The sequence below is a fragment of the Mobula hypostoma genome, chromosome 23 (assembly GCF_963921235.1).
Source record: "Mobula hypostoma chromosome 23, sMobHyp1.1, whole genome shotgun sequence".
NCBI classification, from domain to species: domain Eukaryota; kingdom Metazoa; phylum Chordata; class Chondrichthyes; order Myliobatiformes; family Myliobatidae; genus Mobula; species Mobula hypostoma.
In genome coordinates, this window is record NC_086119.1 from 45,785,744 (window position 1) to 45,811,459 (window position 25,716).

General features: G+C 41.7%; 1 protein-coding gene across 4 annotated transcripts in view; it reads left to right on the forward strand.

The window, feature by feature from the left end:
- Window positions 1-32: 32 nt before the first annotated feature.
- The window catches only part of lrwd1 (leucine-rich repeats and WD repeat domain containing 1), a 78,222-nt gene continuing 52,538 nt past the window's right edge, over window positions 33-25,716 (forward strand). Inside the window, exons 1-8 of one of the 4 annotated variants that reach the window (XM_063031381.1) lie at window positions 71-161; window positions 5,123-5,603; window positions 11,883-11,985; window positions 13,437-13,671; window positions 20,851-20,970; window positions 22,036-22,188; window positions 22,417-22,524; window positions 23,167-23,505. In XM_063031381.1, coding sequence (XP_062887451.1) covers window positions 11,906-11,985; window positions 13,437-13,671; window positions 20,851-20,970; window positions 22,036-22,188; window positions 22,417-22,524; window positions 23,167-23,505 — 1,035 coding nt within the window. In that variant the 5' untranslated portion in view covers window positions 71-161; window positions 5,123-5,603; window positions 11,883-11,905. Of the gene's footprint in view, window positions 162-5,122; window positions 5,604-11,882; window positions 11,986-13,436; window positions 13,672-20,850; window positions 20,971-22,035; window positions 22,189-22,416; window positions 22,525-23,166; window positions 23,506-25,716 lie in introns of all 4 variants that reach the window. The other 3 variants (XM_063031382.1, XM_063031380.1, XM_063031383.1) reach the window with 3 other exon arrangements.

Genomic DNA, 25,716 nt, shown 5'->3' on the forward strand with positions numbered 1-25,716 from the left:
CAAGCGCGGCGCGCATGCGCACCAAAAGCTGCCGGCCGACCACTCGCGTCGCGCGCGCGCCGGGTGTGAACGTTGCCGAGCGCGGCGGCGGCGGCAGCGCGTGGACCCGCTGAAATTTGACGAGCTTCCGGGAACGAACCGGCGCAACGGGGGTGCAGAAGGTGAGCGGTGTCGGTGCTGGGAAAGTTAATGCAAATGTTTCCTGGTTTATTCGGTGTCATGGCAGCCCCCGCGGCGGTGTCCACGTGTGGCTCCTTGCACCCAGTGCTGAGGGTGATTACAGAGGGACAGTGGCAAGTTACTACTGTTTCCAGGCTTTTCCCGTTAATAGACGGTAAAAGCAAACCGTTCACTTTTCATAGACGCTACAGGACCTGCAGAATGTGTGCAGCTTTCTTCCTTTTAATTTAGATTTCGAGCTTAATATCTACGCGGGTTTTGCGCATACACTTCTTATCCTATTAATTTGTTCTGGATAAATAATTTGTTCTTTGAGTTCACAACTGTTTCAAAAACTGGATATTTTTAAAAGCTGCATATATGGCAAATAAAGCGAGGAAAAATTGCTTCATTTGGCAGGTCAAGCAGCGTCTGCGGAAAGGGATCAGACACTTACCTGAAATTGGGTAAGGAGAAAAAGATGATTTGGCTAGTCTGGTCCTGGACTTATTTCATAATTTACTGGCATAATTTACATATTACTATTTAAATATTTATTGCTATTTTCTACTGCTATTCTATTACTATGTATTATTTCTATGACTATTACTATTTACTGATAGTAATATTACTATTACTATTTCTATTACTACTTATTATTTATGGTGCAACTGTAACGAAAACCAATTTCCCCCGGGATCAATAAAGTATGACTATGACTAAATGTAGAGCTAGCTGTAATGGCATGCTTAGTAGATCAGGCCATGCTAGGTAAGAATGAAAATCTAAACTAATATTCCGAATGGATGGATGTAAATGAGGGTGTACCACTAAAAAATACCTTTCTCTCCACTTTCAGCGGTTCCAAAGAGTCTATTCCAATTGTGATTTCTGGTCCACTCTTCTGATTAAGAAACCATAGAAACTACAGCACAGAAACAGGCCTTTTGGCCCTTCTTGGCTGTGCTGAACCATTTTCTGCCTAGTCCCACTGACCTGCACACAGACCATATCCCTCCATACACCTCCCATCCATGTAACTGTCCAATTTATTCTTAAATGTTAAAAAAGAACCCGCATTTACCACCTCGTCTGGCAGCTCATTCCATACTCCCACCACTCTCTGTGTGAAGAAGCCCCCCCCTAATGTTCCCTTTAAACTTTTCCCCCCTCACCCTAAACCCATGACCTCTGGTTTTTTTCTTCCCTTGCCTCAGTGGAAAAAGCCTGCTTGCATTCACTCTATCTATACCCATCATAATTTTATATACCTCTATCAAATCTCCCCTCATTCTTCTACGCTCCAGGGAATAAAGTCCCAACCTATTCAACCTTTCTCTGTAACTGAGTTTCTCAAGTCCCTGCAACATCCTTGTAAACCTTCTCTGCACTCTTTCAACCTTATTTATATCCTTCCTGTAATTTGGTGACCAAAACTGAACACAATACTCCAGATTTGGCCTCACCAATGCCTTATACAACCTCATCATAACATTCCAGCTCTTATACTCAATACTTTGATTAATAAAGGCCAATGTACCAAGAGCTCTCTTTACGACCCTATCTACCTGTGACGCCACTCTTAGGGAATTTTGTATCTGTATTCCCAGATCCCTCTGTTCCACTGCACTCCTCAGTGCCTTACCATTAACCCTGTATGTTCTACATTGGTTTGTCCTTCCAACGTGCAATACCTCACACTTGTCAGTATTAAGCTCGATCTGCCATTTTTTAGCCCATTTTTCCAGCTGGTCCAAGTCCCTCTACAGGCTCTGAAAACCTTCCTCACTGTCTACTACACCTCCAATCTTTGTATCATCAGCAAACTTGCTGATCCAATTTACCACATTATCATCCAGATCATTGATATAGATGACAAATAACAATGGACCCAGCACTGATCCTTGTGGCATACCACTAGTCACAGGCCTCCATTCAGAGAAGCAATTCTCTACCACCACTCTCTGGCTTCTTCCATTGAATGTCTAATCCAATTTACCACCTCTCCATGTATACCTAGCGACTGAATTTTCCTCACTAACCTCCCATGTGGGACCTTGTCAAAGGCCTTACTGAAGTCCATGTAGACAATATCCACTGCCTTCCCTTCATCCACTTTCCTGGTAACCTCCTCGAAAAACTCCAATAGATTGGTCAAACATGACCTACCACGCACAAAGCCATGTTGACTCTCCCTAATAAGTCCCAGTCTATCCAAATGCTTGTAGATTCTGTCTCTTAGTACTCCCTCCAATAATTTACCTACTACCGACGTTAAACTTACTGGCCTATAATTTCCTGGATTACTTTTCGATCCTTTTTTAAACAACGGAACAACATGAGCCACTCTCCAATCCTCTGGCACCTCACCTGGAGACAGCGACATTTTAAATATTTTAGCCAGGGCCCCTGCAATTTCAACACTAGTCTCCTTCAAGGTCCGAGGGAACACCCTGTCAGGTCCCGGGGATTTATCCACTTTAATTTTCCTCAAGACAGCAAGGACCTCCTCCTTTTCAATCTGTACAGTTTCCATGATCTCACTACTTGTTTCCCTTAATTCCATAGACTTCATGCCAGTTTCCTTGGTAAACACAGACGCAAAAAACCTATTTAAGATCTCCCCTATTTCCTTTGGTTCCGCACATAGCCGACCACTCTGATCTTCAAGAGGACCAATTTTATCCCTTACAATCCTTTTGCTCTTAATATACCTGTAAAAGCTCTTTGGATTATCCTTCACTTTGACTGCCAAGGCAACCTCATGTCTTCTTTTAGCCCTCCTGATTACTTTCTTAAGTATTTTCTTGCACTTCTTATACTCCTCAAGCACCTTATTTACTCCCTGCTTCCTATACACGTCATACAACTCCCTCTTCTTCTTTATCAGAGTTGCAATAGCCCTTGAGAACCAAGGTTCCTTATTCCTATTCACCTTGCCTTTAATCCTGACAGGAACATACAAATTCTGCACTCTCAGAATTTCTGCTTTGAAGGCTTCCCACCTACCGATCACATCCATGCCAGAGAACAACCTGTCCCAATCCACGCTTTTTAGATCCTTTCTCATTTCTTCAAATTTGGCCGCCTTCCAGTTAAGAACCTCAACCCTAGGACCAGATCTATCCTTGTCCATGATCAAGTTGAAACTAATGGTGTTATGACCACTGGAACCAAAGTGCTCCCCTACACAGACTTCTGTCACTTGTCCTAACTCATTTCCTAACAGGAGATCCAATATTGCATCCCCTCTAGTTGGTCCCTCTATATATTGATTTAGAAAACTTTCCTGAATGCATTTTACAAACTCTAAACTATCTAGACCCCTAACAGTATGGGAGACCCAATCAATATATGGAAAATTAAAATCCCCTACCACCACAACTTTATGTTTCCTGCAGTTGCCTGCTATCTCTCTGCAGATTTGCACTTCCAATCCTCTTTGACTATTGGGTGGTCTGTAATACAATCCCACTAATGTGGCCATACCTTTCCTGTTTCTCAGCTCCACCCACAAGGACTCAGTAGACAAGCCCTCTAATCTGTCCGGCCTGAGCACTGCTGTAATATTTTCCCTAACAAGCAATGCCACTCCCCTACCTTTCATTCCTCTGCCTCGATCACATCTGAAACATCGGAACCCTGGAATATTAAGCTGCCAGTCCTGCCCCTCCTGTAGCCAAGTTTCACTAATTGCTGGAACGTCATAATTCCACGTGTCAATCCACGCCCTCAACTCATCCGCCTTCCCCGCAATACTCCTAGCATTGAAATATATACACCTCAGAAGATTTTTACCACCACTCACAACCTTTCTATTAGTGGATTTGCTTGAACTTTTAACATAACTTATTTTCACCCCAGTCACACTGTCAGCTCTGGTACTGTGGTTCCCATCCCCCTGCAAATCTAGTTTAAAGCCCCCCCAATAGCATTAACAAACCTCCCTGAAAGGATATTGGTCCCCCTGTAGTTCAAGTGTAACCCGTCTCTCTTTTACAGGTCCCACCTGCCCCAGAAGAGGTCCCAATTATCCTGAAATCTGAAACCCTGCTCCCTACACCAATTCCTCAGCCACTTGTTCATCCTCCAGAGCATCCTATTCCTACCCTCACTGGCACATAGCACAGGTAGCAATCCTGAGATTACTACCCTCGAGGTCCTGCTTTTCAACTTCCTACCACGCTCTCTATACTCACTCTCCAGGACCTCCTCACTCTTCCTTGCTATGTCATTGGTACCGATGTGCACCACGACTATTCCCCTTGGGTCATCTCTTTAAAACCACAAGAGATGCAACACCTGTCTTTACTTCATTTGCGTGTTTTCCCCCATTTTGGCATACTGCATTTGGTGTTTACAACATAGTCTCCCGCACACTGGAGAAACCAAGTGCAGACTGTGTGACTGCTTTACAAGAATATTCAGTCTGGAAGGCCAACCCTGACTTCCCAGTTAAGTCTCCATCCCATTCACACTGACCTGTGTGATTGTGGTTTCCTGCACTGTTATAATGAGGCCCAAAGCAAACTTCAGGAACTACACTTTGTCTTTTGTCAGGGTACATTGCAGCCTTACACAATCAATAACTTTCTTCATGCTATAACTGACCAGTTGTGCTGTTGTCATTCATTTATATTATTTGCTCTTTTTCTTTGTTCCTCACAAATACGGCCTGACCTGTTAGGTATTCCCTACAACTGTGCACTTTGCACCTTTCACATCCTTTATTCATGCTCTCTTTTTAACTGTCCTATTAAAATACTAACCAGATTACATCATCTACAGTCTATCCCCCATGGTAATTGGCCCCACCATATCATAAAAATACCCTTTATCCCATCCATTCAATCTGCCCTCCCATATTCTGTCTGCTGCAACTTAAAACCAACTTGATCACTCTCTTTCCTAGTTTTGATGAAGGAGCTTTGACCTGGAATATTAACTGTTCCTCTTTCCACAGATTCTGTTTGACATGCTGAGTTTTCCAGCAATTGTTTCAGACTTCAAATGACTGGAGATCTTTGTTTTTATTTCCTTTTAACATGGAATTCTCAATTATGGAGTGCTGCGGAGATTCCATCATTGACTTTGCTCAAAGAAGTAATCAGTGGATTTCTGGACAGTAGGGGAATTGAGATATAGGGATAATGCAGGAAAGTGGCACTGAGGCGAAAGACCAGCCATGAAGTTGACGATTGGCAGAGAAGAATCAAGAGGACTAAAGTAGCCTTTATCCACGTAAGAGATTCTGCCAAGTCTGGAAATAGTGAGCAATACGCATAAAATGCTGGAGGAACTCAACAAATCTGACAGCAGCCATGGAGGGGAATAAAATGTTGACATTTTGGGCCAAGACTTTTCATCGGAACTGGAAAAGAAGAGGCTGAAATCAGAATAAGGAGGTGGAAGGAGAGGAAGGAGTACGTGCTGGCAGGTTTTAGGTGAGACCAGTTTAAGGGGAGGGTGGATGAGGAGTGGGATGAAAGGGGCTGGAAGGGGATAGGTGAAAAAGATAAAGGTCTGAAGAAGAAGGAATCCGATGGGAGAGGAGAGTGGATCATGGAAGAAAGGGAAGAAGGAGGGGAACCAGAGGGAGGTGATAGGCAGGTGTGGAAAGTAAAGGAGTGAGAGGGTAATCAGAATGAGGAATGGAGAGGGGGCGAGGGGTGAGAAATTACCATAAATTGGAGAAATCGATGTTCATGCCATCAGGTTGAAGACTGCTGAGACAGAATATGAAGTGGTGCTCCTCCAACCTGAGTTTAGCTTCATTGTGGCAGCAGAGGAGGCCACAGACATGTCAGAATAAGGATGCAATGTTGAATTAAAATGGGTAGCCGCTGTCAAGTCTTGCCTCTTGCAGCTGAGGCGGTGAAGTTGTGCAACAGAGTTAGTGACAACTGTGGCATATTCATTCAGACTCAAAGATGAACCCCTGAAAGTTGTGCAGTCCACAACCTCAAAGTAGTCCTGTAAGTGCTCCTTTGCTTCGCTTGACCATACCTTGGTCCTCACCACTGGTGCTGCTGTCTTTAGTCTCGGCCTACATGCTGGGAGTGGTAGTACAACTCGATGATGGAACTTTCCAAAGTGTGGGTGTGGGATGGGCTGATGAGAGTTTTTGATGGTGGTATGACAGTGCTGAAATGTGTTGGCTCCTCTGGTGATATGTTGGTGGTAGTTGTTCAGGGACTTTTTCAAGCTGGCTTGGTTGAAACCTCCCACAATGATAAGGAAACTTCAGGGTGCACAGTTTCATGCCTGCTGGTTATGCTGCTCAGTTCCTCCAGAACCTGCCTGACATTGGCCTGATGTGGAATGTGAACCGCTACCAGCATGATGGAGGAAAGCTCCTTTGCCAGACTGCATCTGAGCATGTTTGGGTGACTTGGACTGAAACAGGACCACACAGGCATAGCTAGGGCCTACACCAGTGTCCATGGCTTCCCCTTTAGTTCAGAAAAAGTTGGAGGAGCCAAAAGAGAAGTTGTTGAGGGTGAGGCTCAGATCTGTCAGCCTTTGGAAGATGGTGGTAGAGGGAAAGTGGTCAGATCTGTTAACAAGAAAGAAGCAGAGATCTTTAAAGCCTTCCTGATGGGGGATGCAAGTGTCTAGGGACTGGTCCTGATACTAAACACTGTTTTCCTACTCTTGTGCTTTTAACTTACAATGCTTGGTTTGTGCCAGGATTGGGGTGGTTGGATGAGTACCATGAACAAAGCAGATGAGCTCAGAGTTGGATCAATACTTGGAGCTATGATGTTGTGGCCAGTACAGAGACTTGGATGGCTCGGGCAGGAAGGGCCGAGTGCCAGGCTTTAGATGTTTCAGAAAGGACAGAGAGGGAGGCAAAAGAGCTGTCACAGCTGCAGAAAATGAGGAATTCATGGAGGGATTGTCTACTGGGTCTGTGTGGGTGGAAGTTAGGAACAGCAAGGGGTCAATAACTCAACTAGGTGTTTTTTATTGAGCACCCAATAGTAACAGGAACATTGAGGAGCAGATAGGGAGACAGATTTTGGAAAGATGCAATAATAGCAGGGTTGTCGGGGTGGGAGATTTTAATTTCCCAAATATTGATTGACATCTCCCTAGAACAAGGGGTTTAGATAGGGTGGAGTTTGTCAGGTGTGTTCAGGAGGGTTTCCTGACACATTATGTAGATAAGCCTACAAGAGGAGAGGCTGTACTTGATCTGGTATTGGGAAATGAAACCTGGTTAGGTGTCAGGTCTGTCAGTGGGAGAGCATTTTGGAGATAGTGATCACAATTCTATCTCCTTTACCAAAGCATTGGAGAGGGATAGGAACAGAGAAGTTAGGAAAGCATTTAATTGGAGTAAGGGGAAATACGAAGCTATCAGTCAGCAACTTGGAAGCATAAATTGGGAACAAATATTCTCAGGGAGATATATGACAGAAATGTGGCAAATGTTCAGCGGATATTTGCACGGTGTTCTGCATAGGTACGTTCTAATGCGGCAGGGAGGCAGGTGGTAGGGTACCGGAACCATGGTTGTACAAAGGCTGTTGTAAATCTAGTCAAGAAGAAAAGAAAGGCTTACGAAAGGTTCAAAAAACTAAGTAATGATAGAGATCTAGAAAATTATGAGGCTAGCAGGAAGGAGTTTAAGAATGAAATTAGGAGAGCCAAAAGGGGCCATGAAAAGGCCTTGGTGAGCAGGATTATGGAAAACCCCAAGGCATTCTACAAATATGTGAAGAGCAAGAGGATAAGACGTGTGCGAGAATAGGACCAATCAAGTGTGACAATGGAAAGGTGTGTATGGAGCCGGAGGAGATAGCGGAGGTACTTAATGAATACTTAGCTTCAGTATTCACTACGGAAAAGGACCTTGGCAATTGTATGGATGACTTACAGTGAACTGAAAACCTTGAGCTTATAGACATTAAGAAAGAGGATGTGCTGGAGTTTTGGAAAGCATTTAGTTGGATAAGTCACCGGGACCAGATGAGATATACCCCAGGCTCCTGTGGGAGTCATAGTCATACTTTATTGATCCTGGGGGAAATTGGTTTTCGTTACAGCTGCACCATAAATAATAAATAGTAATAAAACCATAAATAGTTAAGTAGTAATGTGTAAATTATGCCAGGAAATAAGTCCAGGACCAGCCTATTGGCTCAGGGTGTCTGACCCTCCAAGGGAGGAGTTGTAAAGTTTGATGGCCACAGGCAGGGATGACTTCCTATGACGCTCTGTATTGCATCTCGGTGGAATGAGTCTCTGGCTGAATGTACTCCTGTGCCCAACCAGTACATTATGTAGTGGATGGGAGACATTGTCCAAGATGGCATGCATCTTGGACAGCATCCTCTTTTCAGACACCACAGTTAGAGAGTCCAGTTCCATCCCCACAACATCACTGGCCTTACGAATGAGTTTGTTGATTCTGTTGGTGTCTGCTACCCTCAGCCTGCTGCCCCAGCACACTACAGCAAACATGATAGCACTGGCCACCACAGACTCGTAGAACATCCTCAGCATTGAACGGCAGATGTTAAAGGACCTCAGTCTCCTCAGGAAATAGAGACGGCTCTGACCCTTCTTGTAGACAGCCTCAGTGTTCTTTGACCAGTCCAGTTTATTGTCAATTCGTATCCCCAGGTATTTGTAATCCTCCACCATGTCCACACTGACCCCCTGGAAGGAAACAGGGGTCACCGGTACCTTAGTTCTCCTCAGGTCTACCACCAGCTCCTTAGTCTTTTTCACATTAAGCTGTAGATAATTCTGCTCACACCATGTGACAAAGTTTCCTACCGTAGCCCTGTACTCAGCCTCATCTCCCTTGCTGATGCATCCAACTATGGCAGAGTCATCAGAAAACTTCTGAAGATGACAAGACTCTGCAGTAGTTGAAGTCCAAGGTGTAAATGGTGAAGAGAAAGGGAGACAAGACAGTCCCCTGTGGAGCCCCAGTGCTGTTGATCACTCTGTCGGACACACAGTGTTGCAAGCACACGTACTGTGGTCTGCCAGTCAGGTAATCAAGAATCCATGATACCAGGAAAGCATCCACCTGCATTGCTGTCAGCTTCTCCCCCAGCAGAGTGGGGCGGATGGTGTTGAACGCACTGGAGAAGTCAAAAAACATGACCCTCACAGTGCTCGCTGGCTTGTCCAGGTGGGCGTAGACATGGTTCAGCAGGTAGACGATGGCATCCTCAACTCCTAGCCGGGGCTGGTAGGCGAACTGGAGGGGATTGCCGGAGCAGCTCCAGAACAAGTCTCTCCAGGGTCTTCATGATGTGGGAGGTCAATGCCACAGGTCTGTAGTCATTGAGGCCGCTGGGGCGCAGCGTCTTCGACACAGGGACGAGGCAGGACATCTTCCACAAGGGAGGAGATTGCTGAGCCTCTGTCAATGATCTTTACATCATCAATGGGGATGGGAGAGGTTCCAGAGGATTGGAGAGTTTCAGATGTTGATCCCTTATTCAAGAAAGGGAGTGGAGATAGCCCAGGAAATTGTAGACCAGTGAGTCTTGCTTCAGTAGTTGGTAAGTTGATGGAGACAATTCTGAGAGGCAGGATTTATGAACATTTGGAGAGGCAAAATATGATTAGGAATAGTCAGCATGGCTTTGTCAAAGGCAGGTCGTGCCTTACCAGCCTGATTGAATTTTTTGAGGATGTGACTAAACACATTGATGGAGGTAGAGAAGTAGATGTATATGTGGATTTCAGCACGGCATTTGATAAGGTACCCCATGCAAGGCATTGGCCTTCATCAACCGTGGGATTGAGTTCATGAGCTGAGAGGTAATGTTACCATTGTATAGAACCCTGGTCAGACCCCACTTGGAGTACGGTGCTCAGTTCTGGTCGCCTCACTACAGGAAGGATGTGGAAACTATAGAAAGGGTACAGAGGAGATTTACAAAGATGTTGCCTGGATTGGGGAGCATGCCTTAAGAGAATAGGTTGAGTGAACTTGGCCTTTTCTCCTTTGAGCGATGGAGGATGAAAGGTGACCTGATAGAGGTGTACAAGATGATGAGAGGCTTTGATTGTGTGGATAGTCAGGGGCAAGTTTTTATGCAGAGATTGGTGAGTACGTGGAAAGGGCTGCCAGCGACTGTGGTGGAGATGGATGAAATAGGGTCTCTTATGAGGCTCCATGATAGGTACATGGAGCTTCCAAAAATAGAGGGCTATGGGTAACCCTAGGTAATTTCTAAAGTAAGTATATATTCGGCACAGCATTGTGGGCTGAAGGACTTGTATTGTGCTGCAGGTTTTCCATGTTTCTTTGCTTTTTTTTTGATGTGTGCCTGCGTGCATGCGAGTCTGTGCGTCTGTGTGCATCCGTGATGATGTCTTTTTCATGGCTTTTACAAGGTGCAGAGCGAGAGAGAGACTGTATGGCACGCCACTCCTCACACAGTCATTTTCACAGTGTTTTTCCCTTTTCTGTTATGAGGTCGAGTTGCGATCTCGACACTCAACCCGGCACGGATGGAAAGTGTACTCGGGAGCGGACCCAACTGGTTTTGAACCTGGGAACCTCTGCTCCCGGGTCCGGCGCCGATGTCGTTGTGCCACCAGCCGGCCCCTGTTTCTTTGTTTCTAAGTCTTACTTAAATGGAGTTACAACCAATCCCCTCACTCACATTACTACAGTCCTTCACCGGCTGAACTTGATCTTGCATTGAACAACTTTTCAGTCAACTCCAGACTCTTTCTCCAAGTGTGACTCTATCCTTTCCAGACTTGTACACCAGAAGAGAATAGACTTGTGAACAACATCCATTACAAGCCATGGACCCCTTTTGTTGCCTTTGAGGATTACTTAATTCCTCTTCAATTTTGTTGATTCTGAGGGGGATTGATGGGACTACAAAGTGTTTCCAACAGCCTCCTTTACCTGATCTGTGTGGGGGTGATGGCTAAAGAAGGTAGACTTGATTATAAACCATGAGATATTAGAGTAGTGAGATTCAGGAAAAAAGGCATTGATAGAAGACATGAGACCAAGGGTATAAACATATTACACCAATGAGCAAGAAGGTGGCAGATGGGACATAGGTGAAAATATAAGGTTATATATAATCAGTCATACAGCTAGAAACTGGCCTTTCAGTCCAGCATGTCCAGCCTGATCCTCAAGTACCAATCTATACTGTTGATGTTAACGAGTAATAGGTCTGTAGTCTATGAACCTTGGTAACTGGGGTTCTTCTCTGAACATTTTTTAAATGCTATGATAATTATTGCCATCGGCGCTAATTCAGGTGATGCATTGCAAATTTGAGAGTTGGAGGCTATTTACATGATAGTTGAAGACCCTGACTTTACATGGACCACTGTTGCAGATGGTGTCTTTTGTCTTTGAAATTGCTTTTAGCCACCAACTATGCCCTTTCTGCTGCCACTTCTCAAGCCTACCTCCATAGCTTCCTACCTTGCATACTTTATTTAAGTGGTTACACACTACCCATCTGCAAACTTCTCTTCGTCTTTCATGATCTCCTCCCCAGCACTTCATTTGAAATTCTTCCTCTTTCAGTTTGAAGGAGCTTGGGGAGGAAATTCTACCATGCACGAGACCTGTGGTAAAGTAACTGAGGTGAGCCTCAGATTATCAAAGGTCAATTGTCCATAGTTTGGGCCTTTTGATTATTGAATTTTGTTACATAGGATTCAGTGAATGAAGGAACAGAATGTGAATTGTGCCTTTGTTGATTTTCACACAGAGTGAGGAACAGCAGCTCCAAATATGACAAAGATCACAAAAGAAGTATTACTTGAAAAAGGAGTCCCAAAGGACTCGAAATTGGAACATGTCAAGAAAATCGAGTAAGAAGAATTAATCTATTATTACTATTCTCATTAAACCCCCAGAGTGTGGGCTTCACAAGATTTTGGAAGTAAATTTTTATTGAACTATAGTTAAAAATTATTTGAACATAACCTCAGAGATACTTCTGGATATATGTTTTATTTGTTCAGAATTGCAGATGTTGAGAAAATTGAAAGGCCTTGATAGAATGGACGTGGAGAGGATGTTTTCAATAGTGGGAGATTCTAGGAACAAAAGATGGACGTCCCTTTAGAACAGAGATAAGGAGGAATTTCTTTATCCAGAGGCTGGTGAATCTATGAAATTCATTGCTATAAACCACTGTGGAGGTCAAGTCATTTAGTATGTTTAAGTGGGAGTTGATGGATTTTTGATTAGTAAGGGTGTCAAGGGTTACAGAGAGAAGGCAGGGAAATGGGGCTGAATGAGGGAAAATAAATCAGCCATATATATTACTGTACAAAACATCTTCAGCTATTTTTCTGGTGATTCTAAACAGTATGGTATTTGGCTCATTTGGATTTTCCTGCTTTGAATATAGAATATCCTCAGAAAATTTTGGCAATGGTAGCTTGGGATGTGTTCCCAGGAAATGCAAATAGAATCAAGGAAAGATTAGCTTTATTTGTCACATGTACATCAAAGCATACAGTGAAATGTGTCATTTGTGTTAACGACCAACACAGTCCGAATATGTGCTGGAGACAGCCTGCGAGTGTCTCCATGCTTCCAGCACTAGCATACCATGTCAACAACTTACCACCCTTAACCTGTGTGTTTTCGGAAATGGGAGGAAATTGGATCACCTGGGTGAAACCCTGGTCCTCGTCACAGGGAGAACATACAACCTCCTTACGCACAGAGGTGGGAATCGAACCCTGGTCACTGGCACTGTAGTAGTGTTATGCTGCAGTGCTGCCCCTAACTGCTAAACTAATGGTGATCATTGTAACCTCTTAAGTGTAGAGAATCATGAATGATAACACTACTCTGCAGGAGCTTGGACCAAAGGCCTGTACTTCCTGAAGTTGTTGGTTGTTCTGCCAGGAATTTCATCACTTGCAGCTTAGCATGATGAGCCTGTTTGATATGTTGGGATGTGTTTTATCACTCAGTACTTGCTTAGTGTGTGGATAGAACACCAATTCTATAGTGGGTCTCTCCCCCTCCCCCTCCCCCCTCCCTCTCTCTCCCCCCCTCCCTCCCTCCCTCTCTCTCTCTCCCCCTTTTTTTGCTGGATGTGTAATGAAGTATTTTGAAAGGAATAGATTACTATTTGATTCTTGGTGAATGGTAAAATTACAAAAATGGTGTACCGGACTAATGCAAAGCAATATTCAAATTAGCAACTGCTTGTCCATCACTCGGGAAAATTGTAATATTAATACTGCAATTTGTACATTTCTTTTGAAATTTAATCTTACTTAATTTTCCCTTTTTTATTCAGTCTTTCTAACTTAAGTTTGAAAACAAGCGATTTGGATCCAGTATTATTTTCCCAGTTACTGGAGTTGGAAGAACTGGACGTGTCTGGAAATATGCTAACAGAAATTCCAAACAATTTGGGACTTGCCAACCTGAAATGTCTAAACTGTGCCAATAATGATTTGGAGCAGATTACGTCACTTGGACAGTTTGTGAATCTTGAAGATCTCAATTGTGATGATAACTTGCATTTGACGGTAAGTGACTGAGTAGGAGTAAAACTGATGTCATCAAAGCAGGCATGATTAACCTTGTTTAGGTTTATTTAATGAAACATTTTCTTTTTGACCCTCTGGAAACAGTGTATGGTTTTGCTTATTACCAATTTACTAGCCTTTCAAGCCCACTTCCATTCCGTGGTTATTTATTTATTTAGCGATACAGTGTGCAGTAGGCCCTTCTGCCCTTCTAGCAATGCCGCCCCAACAAACCTGATTAACCCTATCCTAATTATGGGGCAGTTCACAATGGCCAGTTAACCTATTTGTACGTCTTTGGACTGTGGGAGGAAACCAGAAGACCTGGACAAAAACCACGCAGTCCATGAGGAGGACGTACAAAGACTGCTCACAGAATGGCACCGGAATTGAACTCTGAGCTCCAGAAAGCTACGAGCATAATAGCATCGCGCTAGCCACTGTGCAGATGTGGTGTACTCTGCCAAATGAATCAAGAGTCAGCAAATATTAGGATGTCATTGTCACTGGAGCCTGATTTTGTTTGTAAGTGGAAGAAAATAGTTTAGTTTAATTGACTAGAGTTAATGTCTGAAGGCATAGCCTGGATTAGACAAAAAAATTTTTTCTCAGATGTACCTTGCATTAGGTCATGACTGCAGTGATAATGCTCTCGTACTTACTTTTGCACTTGAAGCTTGGATATTAAGTGACTTTTGCTGCTGCCTGATTTACTTTTACGTGGTCTGGGTCTGACTCTGTCCTTCCTTTCTTGGATCTCTCCAACTCCATCTTGAGTAATAGGTTAGCAATAAACCTTTCGAAAGGACTAGAATATAAAAGGAAGTAATGCTGAGGATTTATAAGGCATTGGTAAGGCAATATTTGTGATAATTTTTGTACCCCTTATCTAAGGAAGGATATGTTGGAGTTAGAAGGGTCTAGAGGCGGTTGAGAGAAATGATCTCAAAGATGAAACAACTCCCAATTTATACTCACTGGCATTGGGAAGGATGAGGACGGGGGAATCACATTGAAATGTGCTGAATATTGAAAGGCCTGTGTACAACTGTAGCTTCTCCTGCACAGCTCTTCACTGCATTTAATCTATTTTCTGTATCTCTGTTCTTGTTCTGTCTCCTCCAGAGCAAAGCTAGGATAAAACTCCTCTGGGTCCTTAACCCCAAACCATCAACTTTTTTGTTCAGTGGACCATCCTTTGCAATTTCTGCCAGCTTGAACAAGGTTGTAAGCCAAACACACCCATCTCCTCTCAGCAATTCAAAGGGATCATTCCCTTTGTCATTCTCCGGCCTGTGCTGTTCTAAACCCAGGAGCCACTGTTTCCTATGGCTCTTTAACATCTGCAGTGTGCAGGGGTGGCTCAGAACCTCTTGCTGCTTGCCACTTTAATTCTCCATCCCACTTCCACTATTAATGCCCAATGTCAGATTGAAGAATAGCACTTCAGGGTATTTTACAACTTCTGGACTCAATACTGAATTCTATATCTTCAGGTAACTTGCTTTTTCTAGTATAAGTGGCCATTTCTTTTCGCAAACAACAGGAATTCTGCAGATGCTGGAAATTCAAGCAACTTTTATGGCCATTTCTTTTATAAGGTTTACCATCTATGAGAGTGCAACAGTGTTTTCCTCTCCATTAACACAAACTGACCTGCTGGGCATGTTACTGTCCTTTCCTTATCAAATTTGTCGCTCTCTAATTGCCATTATCTCATGGCCTTATTCAATTTTTTCTTTCTCATTACTGCCATATGACCTCTGTAGGGTATCCCCTCAGCAATCTCAGCCTTGCCTTTTTAGGAACATACATTGACAATGGAACAAATGGTTACAGCGAGGCTTTCTCATTTTGTGGAGGGTCATGGAAAATTAGATGTTTCCCAATCTGGATTTTGTAAAGGGGGAATGACCAGAGACTCAGTGTTAAGTTTTGAATCTGAAATTTGTAAAGCCCCGGTTAATAAAGAATCAGTGGCAGAAGTTTTATTTTATGTAGAAAAAGCTTATGGTATGTTATGGACACAAGGCTTATTGCTTAAACTTGAAAAGATGGGACCAGGTGGTTGATAGAATGTTCAACTGGATTCAAGTTTTTTTTTTATGTAACAGGAAGATACAAGTTAGGGTGGGAGCATTTTAAGGAATGATACTTCACAGGACTATATGTAGCCGACTCCTTTTTAATACTATGATTAATGTTATTCTCTTAAATTCGTGTCACATTTCTAAATTGTTATATGTTAATGACAGTGTAGTGTGGAAGAGAGGGAAGGGTACAAGTTATATAGTTGGGAAGTTGCAGGCAGTTGTTAATGAAATAGAGGATTGGGGATGTTGATGGAACTTTACGTTTTCTGCTGCAGAGGCTCAAGCTATTTGTTTTTTTAAAAGGAGCATTACACCCACAATTGACCTCAGTAAATCTCTTAAACAGGATTCAGTGGTAAAGTTTCTTGGTATGTGGATGGATACAAGGCTAACATGGAAAGTGCATGTGAATAGAATTCCAGAGAAGTGTAAAAATGTCCTCAATGCACTCAGTTGGCTGTGATTGGGATGAAAGTAAGAGGTCATTAAAGCCGTACACATTTGTTTAACTCAGATCTGTCTTTGATTATGGATGTGTTACTTATGGGTCAGTCTCAGCAGCAGTCTTAGATAAAGTTCAAGCTCGAGCATTAAGATTATTCTGTGGTTCTATTAAATAATTCCCAGATTTGCCATTAATGGTAGAAATGGGTGAAGTACTTTTCACATCTACATAGGTTACAGTCAGCAGTGGTTTTATTAGGTTAACATAAGTGGACCGTAAAGTTGGTCAGCCAGTGTTGACAACATTAGTAGTGTTCGGAGCACTTCATTCGTAAGGTCTTCAGTTTTGCATGGAGGGGATATGAATGAACACAAAAATCTTGGGTTGTTTAATGTGGATTACAGTCCCATTGTACCCCTTTCTGCCATTCCTCCGTTGGTTTTCCCTTGACCTGTGGTTGATTTAGGCCTTCAAAAAAAAAACCGATCAAGATGAAGATTGATTGCATGTCAGTGGTACAGGTAGTTCAGCAATATATGCAAGGCAGATATTATGGTTATTTACATATCTATACAGTTGGTTCAAAAAACCCAGTGACAGGTCATTCAGGTGTTTCTGTCTATGTGCCAAGTTTCAGGTGACTATTGCAAAAGCAATGTCAGACAAAGTATCACTATTCACGTCTGAGGTGGTGTAATCATTTTAGCCTAGGAATGGATTGAAGAAGTATGCTCTGGTTATGTACTTCTGTGCTCCGATTTGTTCTTGGTTTTGACATCTATTAAACCAGATACTTCAAATTGTAGGCCAAACCTTCTTCTATAATGAAGTTCTCAGACAGCTGGCATCAATCTTGGAACAGAGGCGAATCACCACAAATGCTCTCCCACAAACATTGGCAGGAAATATCCATATCACACAATTTGTACCAGCAGGCCAACCTCCAGTGCACCATATAACATCAAAAGATGTAAGCATTCTGCAGGTTGCTCGGGATTGGAAAATGGACATGGACTTGGGGAAAAAAAGCTTGTGTTTCCCCCAGACGTTGCGGCTACAACACTCCGGCCAGACACGGTCCTGTGGTCCGCAACAGCCAAGCTGGCATATGTTGTGGAATTGACAGTACCATGGGAAGATGGTGTCGAAGAAGCTTATGGGAGGAAAAAGACCAACTCTGAACTGGCAACTGAAGCCTCCCAGAATGGCTGAAAGACCAAAATTTTCCCTGTAGAAGTGGGATGTAGAGGATTCGTTGCGACATCTCCGACCAGTCTATTGAAGAAGATGGGGGTGAGGGGTCACTCCCTCCAACAAGCAATCAAGTCCTTGTCAAATGCAGCAGAAGAAAGCAGCAATTAGATTTGGATTAAAAGGAAAGACAACAACTGGGCTGCAAGATGAAGACAGGAGGGTATGGAACTGAGGGGGGTGTATCTGGGACGCCAGGTAGCACCGTTGAGCCCTCTGGAGACGTCGTGGGCTTATCAACAGAATGTCAGAGAAGGAGGGTGCCCACCTGATGACCCCAATGACGTACCTACCTTCCCTCCTTGTCACTTCTCCAAGCCCACTGCCAACATCGAGAGTGCCAACTTACCATAGGGATTGAAACATCAAGTCCTAGTAGCTCTACTATATTGAACAACATCTGTTGAGGCTACAAAGTGTAGGCTTATGTATCCATTTCTTCTCAGTCTCTGCCCACGTTGAAAGAAATGAGGTAGCAGATCTTCTGGTCAAACAATCACTAAAAATTAATGATGTATATATATAGTGGTCCCTTTGCATAAAGGAGGAGGGGGTGAAAGCCATAATTTAAAAAGTCTGTTTTATTACTGCCACAACGAAGTTGGGATAAGGAAAAGAAAGGACACCATTTTTATAAAAGTCAGAGGATGGTGGGAGCTCAATTGGGACGTGGGTATAACAGGAGGAAAGAAGTTATACGTACACTTTTATATATTGGACATACTAGGTTGAATAGTTCTTTGTTCAGAACTAATATGCATTATATGGAAGTTTGTAAGGAGTACACTTGTTAAGAAATGGTGCAACATACATTGTTTGAATACAGTTCCTATGAAGTGCAAGGGAAATGTCTAATTGCTAAATAGACATCTTTAGAACAGACAGTTCAACATGGAAAGTTTGTTAGGACAGTTGTCCCCAACCTTCTTTGCACCACAGACTGGTTTAATATTGATGGTATTCTTGCAGACCGGCCGACTGGGGGGGTGGGGGAATGTTCAAGTAGGGTTGCCAACTTTCTCACTCCCAAATAAGGGACAAAAGTAGCAGCCAAATACGGGACACTTGTGCTCACTCCGAGAAAGACTACCGTGACCATGTGTGCATGCGTGTATGTGCCGATTTTTTTTGTTCTCTACAAGTCAGTTTTGGCTTAATCTTCTCAATTCTGTTAAGTGAAACTACACTGTACATACATTATTTCTACTTTATATAGGTTGTGTATTTATCATATCATTCCTGCTTTTACTATATGATAGTGTTATTTTAGGATTTGTGTGTTATTTGGTATGATTTGGTAGGTTATTTGTTCAAGTTCAACAGTGCATGACAGGGAATGAGGAAAGGTGCAGCTGGCTCGTATTGTTTCATATTGCCAAATCATATTGTTTCCTCGCAGCCCGGTGACTGGGGACCACTGTGTTAGGATATCACTGCCATTGTAATGTATATAAGTGCATATTTGACTTTCTAGAAAGCAGACTTTTTGTTGGGGGGGTGGAGGCAAATTAAAGTGGATGTACTTCCAGACTGTTGCACACTCCAGCTCAGTAGGTGGCAGTAATGCACCTTGCCTTCTGCCATTAAATAATACCAGAAGAAGGAGAATTCATTTTATCTTGTCTAACCCATTCCCACCTTCACTGAAACTGAAACATCCCTGCAATTTAGAACTACCTTGCTTTCTCCTTTCTCCTCTCAGTTGTGAGAAAGGATCTTTGCACTAAATTAATTCTGTTTCTCTTTCTACAGATGATTGGTAACCTAATGAATGTTTCCGTTATTTTGTGTTTTTATTTCACATTTTCAGTATCTGCTTATTTTAAATATATATATACATACACATTGTCCTACTGGCCTACCTCTTAGCTACCAAGAGACCCATGTCCAGTAGCATGGGCAAGATTGCTGATGATGACGGGTTACACCCTCTCTGATCTCAGTTGCCTTTCGTCTTTATATTTTCTAGTTGCTTGTAATATACTGGTGGTTTAAAGATGCACATTGTACGTAACCTCTAGTGTCTGCATGTTGGTGCCATTCAAATACTCAGATACATGCCCAGTACACTGTTTGTAAGCAAGAAGAATCCCAATCTGAGATTTGCAGCCAGCAGTTGCAGAAGATAACTTAGAGTGAGAATTGACATAATAAGTCGCTTAGCATGACATCAGTAACTCGGGAAATGATTGGGGGTTGAAACTCACTGGATGGGTGTTCTGCTGTAGAGGGTTTGTCAGGTCTTGTCTGACGGCCTTCAAGTAACAGCAAGGATTATGGAAGAACATAGATGCCACCTTGTCATCTGGAACCCCCCCTTCTCCCACCCCCCCCCCCACCACCACCACCACCCAGGACATGCTCGCTTCTCGCTGCTGCCATCAGGAAGGAGATATAGCAGCCTCAGGGTTCACATCTCCAGGTTCAGGAGCAGTTGTTACTCCTCGACCATCAAGCTTTTGAAGCAAATGGGAGAGCTTCACAATTGAAATGTTTCCACAACCTATGGGCTCACTTTCAAAGACTCGTCATCTCATGTTCTTGATATTTATTGCTTATTTATTTATTATTATTTTTCTTCGTATTTGAATAGTTTGTTGACCTTTGCACCCTGGTTGAATAGCCAAGTTGGTGCAGTATTTCATTTATTCTATTATGGTTATTATTATATTATGGATTTATTAAGTATGCCCACAAAAAATGAATCTCTGCATTATATACGGTGATGTTATGTACTTTGATAATAAATTTACTTTGAACTTTTGAGCTTTTGACTTGAATGGAGCTTAGAAGTGTTGGACTGCATCTTTATACTTGTATTTCCTTTTAGAAGCTAATAGATTTTATTCACAGTATTTTTTTAAAGTGTAGGATTAGGGTGAGGGGACAGAAAGAACAAGTCTTAAAAGTGGTGAAAGGAGTTGGAAGCATTCTTGTGTTTCAGTTTGGTGGTGTAGGCACTGCATTAAGACTGATGTCACCAGCTGCCTGCCCTGCCTACATGTAGACTACTTGAAACTGTACCTGAAATTAATTGATCAAATCTGTTTGACTTGCAGTCAAAATTCTGACAAACTCAGGATCCATGACACAAGAAAAGATACGGTGTTCCAAATTCCAGTTTCCTTAGCTAGTTATTAATTAGATTTAATTGCTTTCTATTTTCTATTATATAACATCTGGCAGAATTTACAGGTCGTTTTTTTTGAGACCTTCTGATCAATGTTTTATCCATTTTTCCATTGTAACATTGTAATCTTGGTAATAGGGAATCCCAAAAATAGTTCAGCAAAAAAAGGAATCAATATAATGGTAGTTAATTTCTTTTAACATATTGTGTCAATATTTTTGATTACTATCAGGCTCTAACCTTTATTAATCTTTTTCCAGATCTGTGATACATACAAGCTGATATATTTATTGCCTAACCTGCGGCAACTCAATGACAGTGATATAACATCCAATGGATATCAACTGAGGTTTATCAATAGCCGGCAGCTAAAGTGTCAAGTGAGTCCAGAGAAATAGAGTAGAAAAATATTGGTTAACACAGTTTGGAATTAATTTAAAGTTCGTTTTAAGGGGTTGATTCCCCTGATTTTGTAAGCTAACTTAAAATAATGGTCCTCAACAAGTACGTACACAGAATGGAGCAGATTTTCTACTGCTCTGGGATTGCCGGTAACTTGTACCCTGAACTATGCTTTTAACTTCTGTCTTTGCATGGGTAGCTGACTTCCATCAGCATGGCCAAGGGCAGAGTCAGCCTTCTGCCAGCAAGTGGCTGGACAGACAGAATGGGGCTGATGGTCATTGAAGAACATCCCCCAGGCTTGCCGTATGTCAAAACCTTAACCGCTCGAGGATGTTTTGACATTTGCAAGTCTCATAATCATTTGGCACCTGTAAAACTAAAAATGTTAAGAAAATTAAAATGATTTAAAAATCAAAATAAAACTAAAAATATATTTTGAGGCTAATTAAATTAAATCAAATTCACATCCTTTCTCATAACTGCCAGTTTCTACCATTTATTAAATTGAAGCTTTGCACTGTAAATATGACAAGGATTCAGTGGGCAAGTTTCCAGGCCTAATCTGGGAAAGCTGCAGAAGTTCACACCATTTTAATTGGATTTTGTGTTGCATTCATTAGCATGTTACAGCTATCCCATGGCCAACACTTTGTTGAGCAGTAGGCTATGTTACACCCTGTTCTGGGAATAGCTTGTTTAAGGTCTCATCTGCTGATAGATATAGGAGTTTAGCAAAAGATCATCCTTCACTGTTCCCTGTCTTCCTACTTCAGTGTAATGCAGTTGTATATATATTAGAAAAGTGACTTGATGGATAGTAATTATGTGGCATCAGTGCCTCTCTTTTTTTTGTATACTTGCTTTTAAATCTAATACCTCTGGCTAAGGTAATACCACTGGCTTCCCAAAAACCCATATTTCACATTTCCTTAAATATCAGTAATGAAGCAGTCACTTCTGATGCCGAATAAAAAGGTAAAGGTCTTTGAAGAAAATTATCTGCTTTGCATAGTTTAACTTTTTTCCCTGATTTTTTAAAGGTAAATGCTTATTGGGATAAAAAGTACAAATCTCAGCTCTCGGAATCATCAACTGCCGATGAGATACGGACAGTTGGAAATAATTTTGTGAAATCTGCAGTTGCTAATGTTAAATATGGACCAAATTCTCTGAGTGAATTTACAAAATGGAGGGTAAGTAGATTTTTTCAGTACTTCCATGCCTGTTGTTTCTGATTCTGGGCATTGTTTTTGTGGTAAGTTGATTACCAAAATGTTAAAACCAGAGTTCCCCACAGGAGCCATTATTGCAAATATTAAACATCTGTAAAAACCCTGTATTTTTAACGGCCCAGGATGACATTTGTGTGGAGAGTATGTAGATCCTCTTAACTGGTTATATTTCTGTGATGTGCTTACTAGGTGGAAATGATAGCTTCAGAACTTCTGACCTCTCTGCTACAACATAAGGAGGGATCCTCTGACTCAGAAAATGAAGAAGACAATGAAAATGACATAAATCATAATGATGTAAGAAGTTAAGGTGGTGTTATATATCATTTTTGAGAAGTATTCCTCATTCTCCAGGTACCTCAAGAGAATTCTAAAACCGGAGAGAGTCATCTAGATAATATGGTGTCAGGGGATGTACCAGTGTATCATGGTATGCAGATTCCGTTGTAGCGTAGCGGTTGGCGCAATGCTATTACATATGGGGGCACTGGAGTTCAGAGTTCATTCCCAGCATCCTCTTGTAAGGAGTCTCTGTTCGTCCTCCCCGTGGATCGGATAGGTTTTCCCCAGGTGTTCCAGTTCTTCCCACAATCCAAAGACTTGCCATGTAGGTTAATTGGTCAGTGTAAATTGTCTCGTGACTAAGCTGAGGTCTTGTTGGGGTTGCTGGGCGGTTGTGGCTCACAGGGCCAGAAGTGCCTATTCCGCGAGCATTTTGTTAAATTGTGTTCTTTGTTCCATGCTGCACTGGCTGGCAAAGGTAATACCAAACTTAACTTTATTGTTCATTAATGAGTACAGGCACTTTGTAATCGATAACAAGTTCTAACTCAATGTTACTGAATTGGTCTTGAATATTTGTTGCCAAAGTATTGTATCTTCTTTATACATCGTAAAAATGTAGAGTTTTTTTTCTGACACGCTTCTGTTTGTATGCAGGTCCTTAAGATATCTGGTAGAAGTAATGTGATATCTAGGTCCTCCACTGAATTATTTTCAGATCAAAACACCTGCCTTCAGACTGCAGAGAATAATGCAAGAAGTGCAAAAAATGACAGATCTAAGGTTCCACCTAAGGTTCCACAGAATGGTAATGAAAAGGTTTCTAAGAATAAATCTCAGTTTGGGAAAGAAAGGCAAGCTAAACTGACAAAATCAACCAAGAAGGACAATAGAAGTACAGTGAACAATAAGGCAAAGCCTTCTAAGAGAGAGTGTTCAGTGTCTCCAGTTGCAGCCAGTAAAGAAAGTATTCCAAAGAAGAAATCAAAGCATGGGGTAAGTGGATTTGAATAGCAGCTGCTTCTACTTCTGCTTATTGTTTTGAGTTGATGCATTGCATTGTATATGTAAAATATATAGTTGTATTTTATAGGACTTGTCCCTTTCAGAATGTTGCAAAATGCTTTACAGAGTATTTTTGAAAGTACTAATGAAGTACTTTTAATGAGCAGTCACAATTGTAATGTAGGAGATTTGCAGTCATTTGGTTCAAAGAAAGCTTCCACAGCAGGAACACGATAATGAATAAATATATTTTGTTCAGTAATGTTGTTGATTGAATAGTCTTGGTGAGGACAGAATTTTCAATATTCTTGCTGTTCAAAATGGTATCATAGGGATCTTTATGTCCACCTAAAAGGGAGAAGACAATCTTGCTTTTACACCTCACTTATTACGGAAACAAAATCCCTGCCCAAAACAAGAAGTCCCTCTGTTTCTATTGCATCATGCTACCTATAAAATGCACACTAGAAATTAAGCAAAGACCCTCCAACAAAATCTACCAACCAATGCCACCTTTCTCAGGAGAATTAAGGAAGGCAGCAAATGCTAGCCTTGCCAGTGACACCATCATCCCATTAAAATAATTGGAGAAGTAATAATTTCTGTAATTTGTAATCCTCTGCATTAAATACCTATACAGTAAAACATTTTTATACTGAAACCAAGGCTTAAGTAGAGGTTGAGTTTTGAAAGATTTTAAAAGCTGTCTCCTGTAGTTTTTAACCCTGTCTGAACTTTCAGTTACTGCATCCTCAATTTTGGCATGATTGTGAAATGTAATTGGGTTGTTTTTGCATGGAATAAAACCAAAGCTTTATTTTCAGCCTCTCTATGCTATTTTTAAACCTGTTGATATTTATATTTCTACATGAAGCTTTCAAATCCCATGACTTTCATACTTATTTTGAAATGTAGGTGACATTCTCCCCCATTCCCACTGCATGCTTCAAGAAATGCAAGTTCGAAAATAAAGTTGTGTGAACTTATTTACCTTTACTCCAAATAAGTTCTGTGAGAAATAATTTCATTATGTATCTCAAACTTTGGAGTAGTGATTTAATAATTTTTCTAAAGGCAAATTTCCATAATCTGAACTGTTGACACCAAATGTAGCCATTAAATTAAGCTGCCATTTTCTAATCATGGATTAAATAGTGGGTCCAGCAGTAGGGGTCACTGGCAGACATCTCTGTCACATACATTAGCATTGTCCTTTGTATATTTGACACCAGTAGCTAAGAACTCTAGTCTGATGAACCACCATGTGCGAATTGTATGTATTGCTTGACCTCTTATTAACTGAATGCTTACGGGGAATCTTTGAAATAATAAAGTTAAGAAATAGAAAATAAAAATGAAATAGTTCAATTTTTGAAATTTGTCTTAAAAGGTGAAAAATGTGGTCATAAAGACCAATGCCAAAGTAGACAAAAAAGATGCAATATTTCAAAGTAAATTTATTATCAAGATACATGTATGTTCTTATATACAACCCTGATATTATTTTCTTGTATATTTGCTCAATAAATACAATAACCATAATGGAATCAATGACAAACAGCTTCAAAAGGGTGGACAACCAGTGTGCAAAAGTCAAGGAACTATGCCAATTTAAAACAAAAGTAATAATAATAAAGAATAAATAAGCAATAAACATCGAGAACATGAAATGAAGAGTAATTGAAAGGGAATCTATATGTTGTATGAACGGTTCAGCGATGGGGCAAGTGAAGTTATCCCCTCTGGTTCAAGAGCCTGATGGTTGAGGGATAATAACTGTTCCTGAACCTGGTGGTGAGAGTTCTGAGGCTCTTGTATGGCAGCAGCAGCAAGAAGAGAGCAAGACCTAGGTAGTGGGGGTCCCTGATGATGGATGTTGCTTTCCTGCAACAACACTTTATAGATGTGCTCAATGCCAGGGAGAGCTCTACCTGTGATGGACTGAGCCTTATCCAGTACTCTTTGTCGGAATTTCCATTCAACGTATTAGTATTTCTATACCAGTCTGTGATGCAGTGAGTCAGTGTACTCACCACCACACATCTACAGAAGTTTGTCAGAGTTTTAGATGTCATGTTGAATCCTTGCAGATTTCCAAGGAAGTAGAGGCGCTTCCAAGCTTTAATCGTAAGTGGACGTGTGCTGGGCCCAGGACAGGTCTGCTGAGGAATTTAAAGTTGCTGACCCTCTCTACCTTTGATT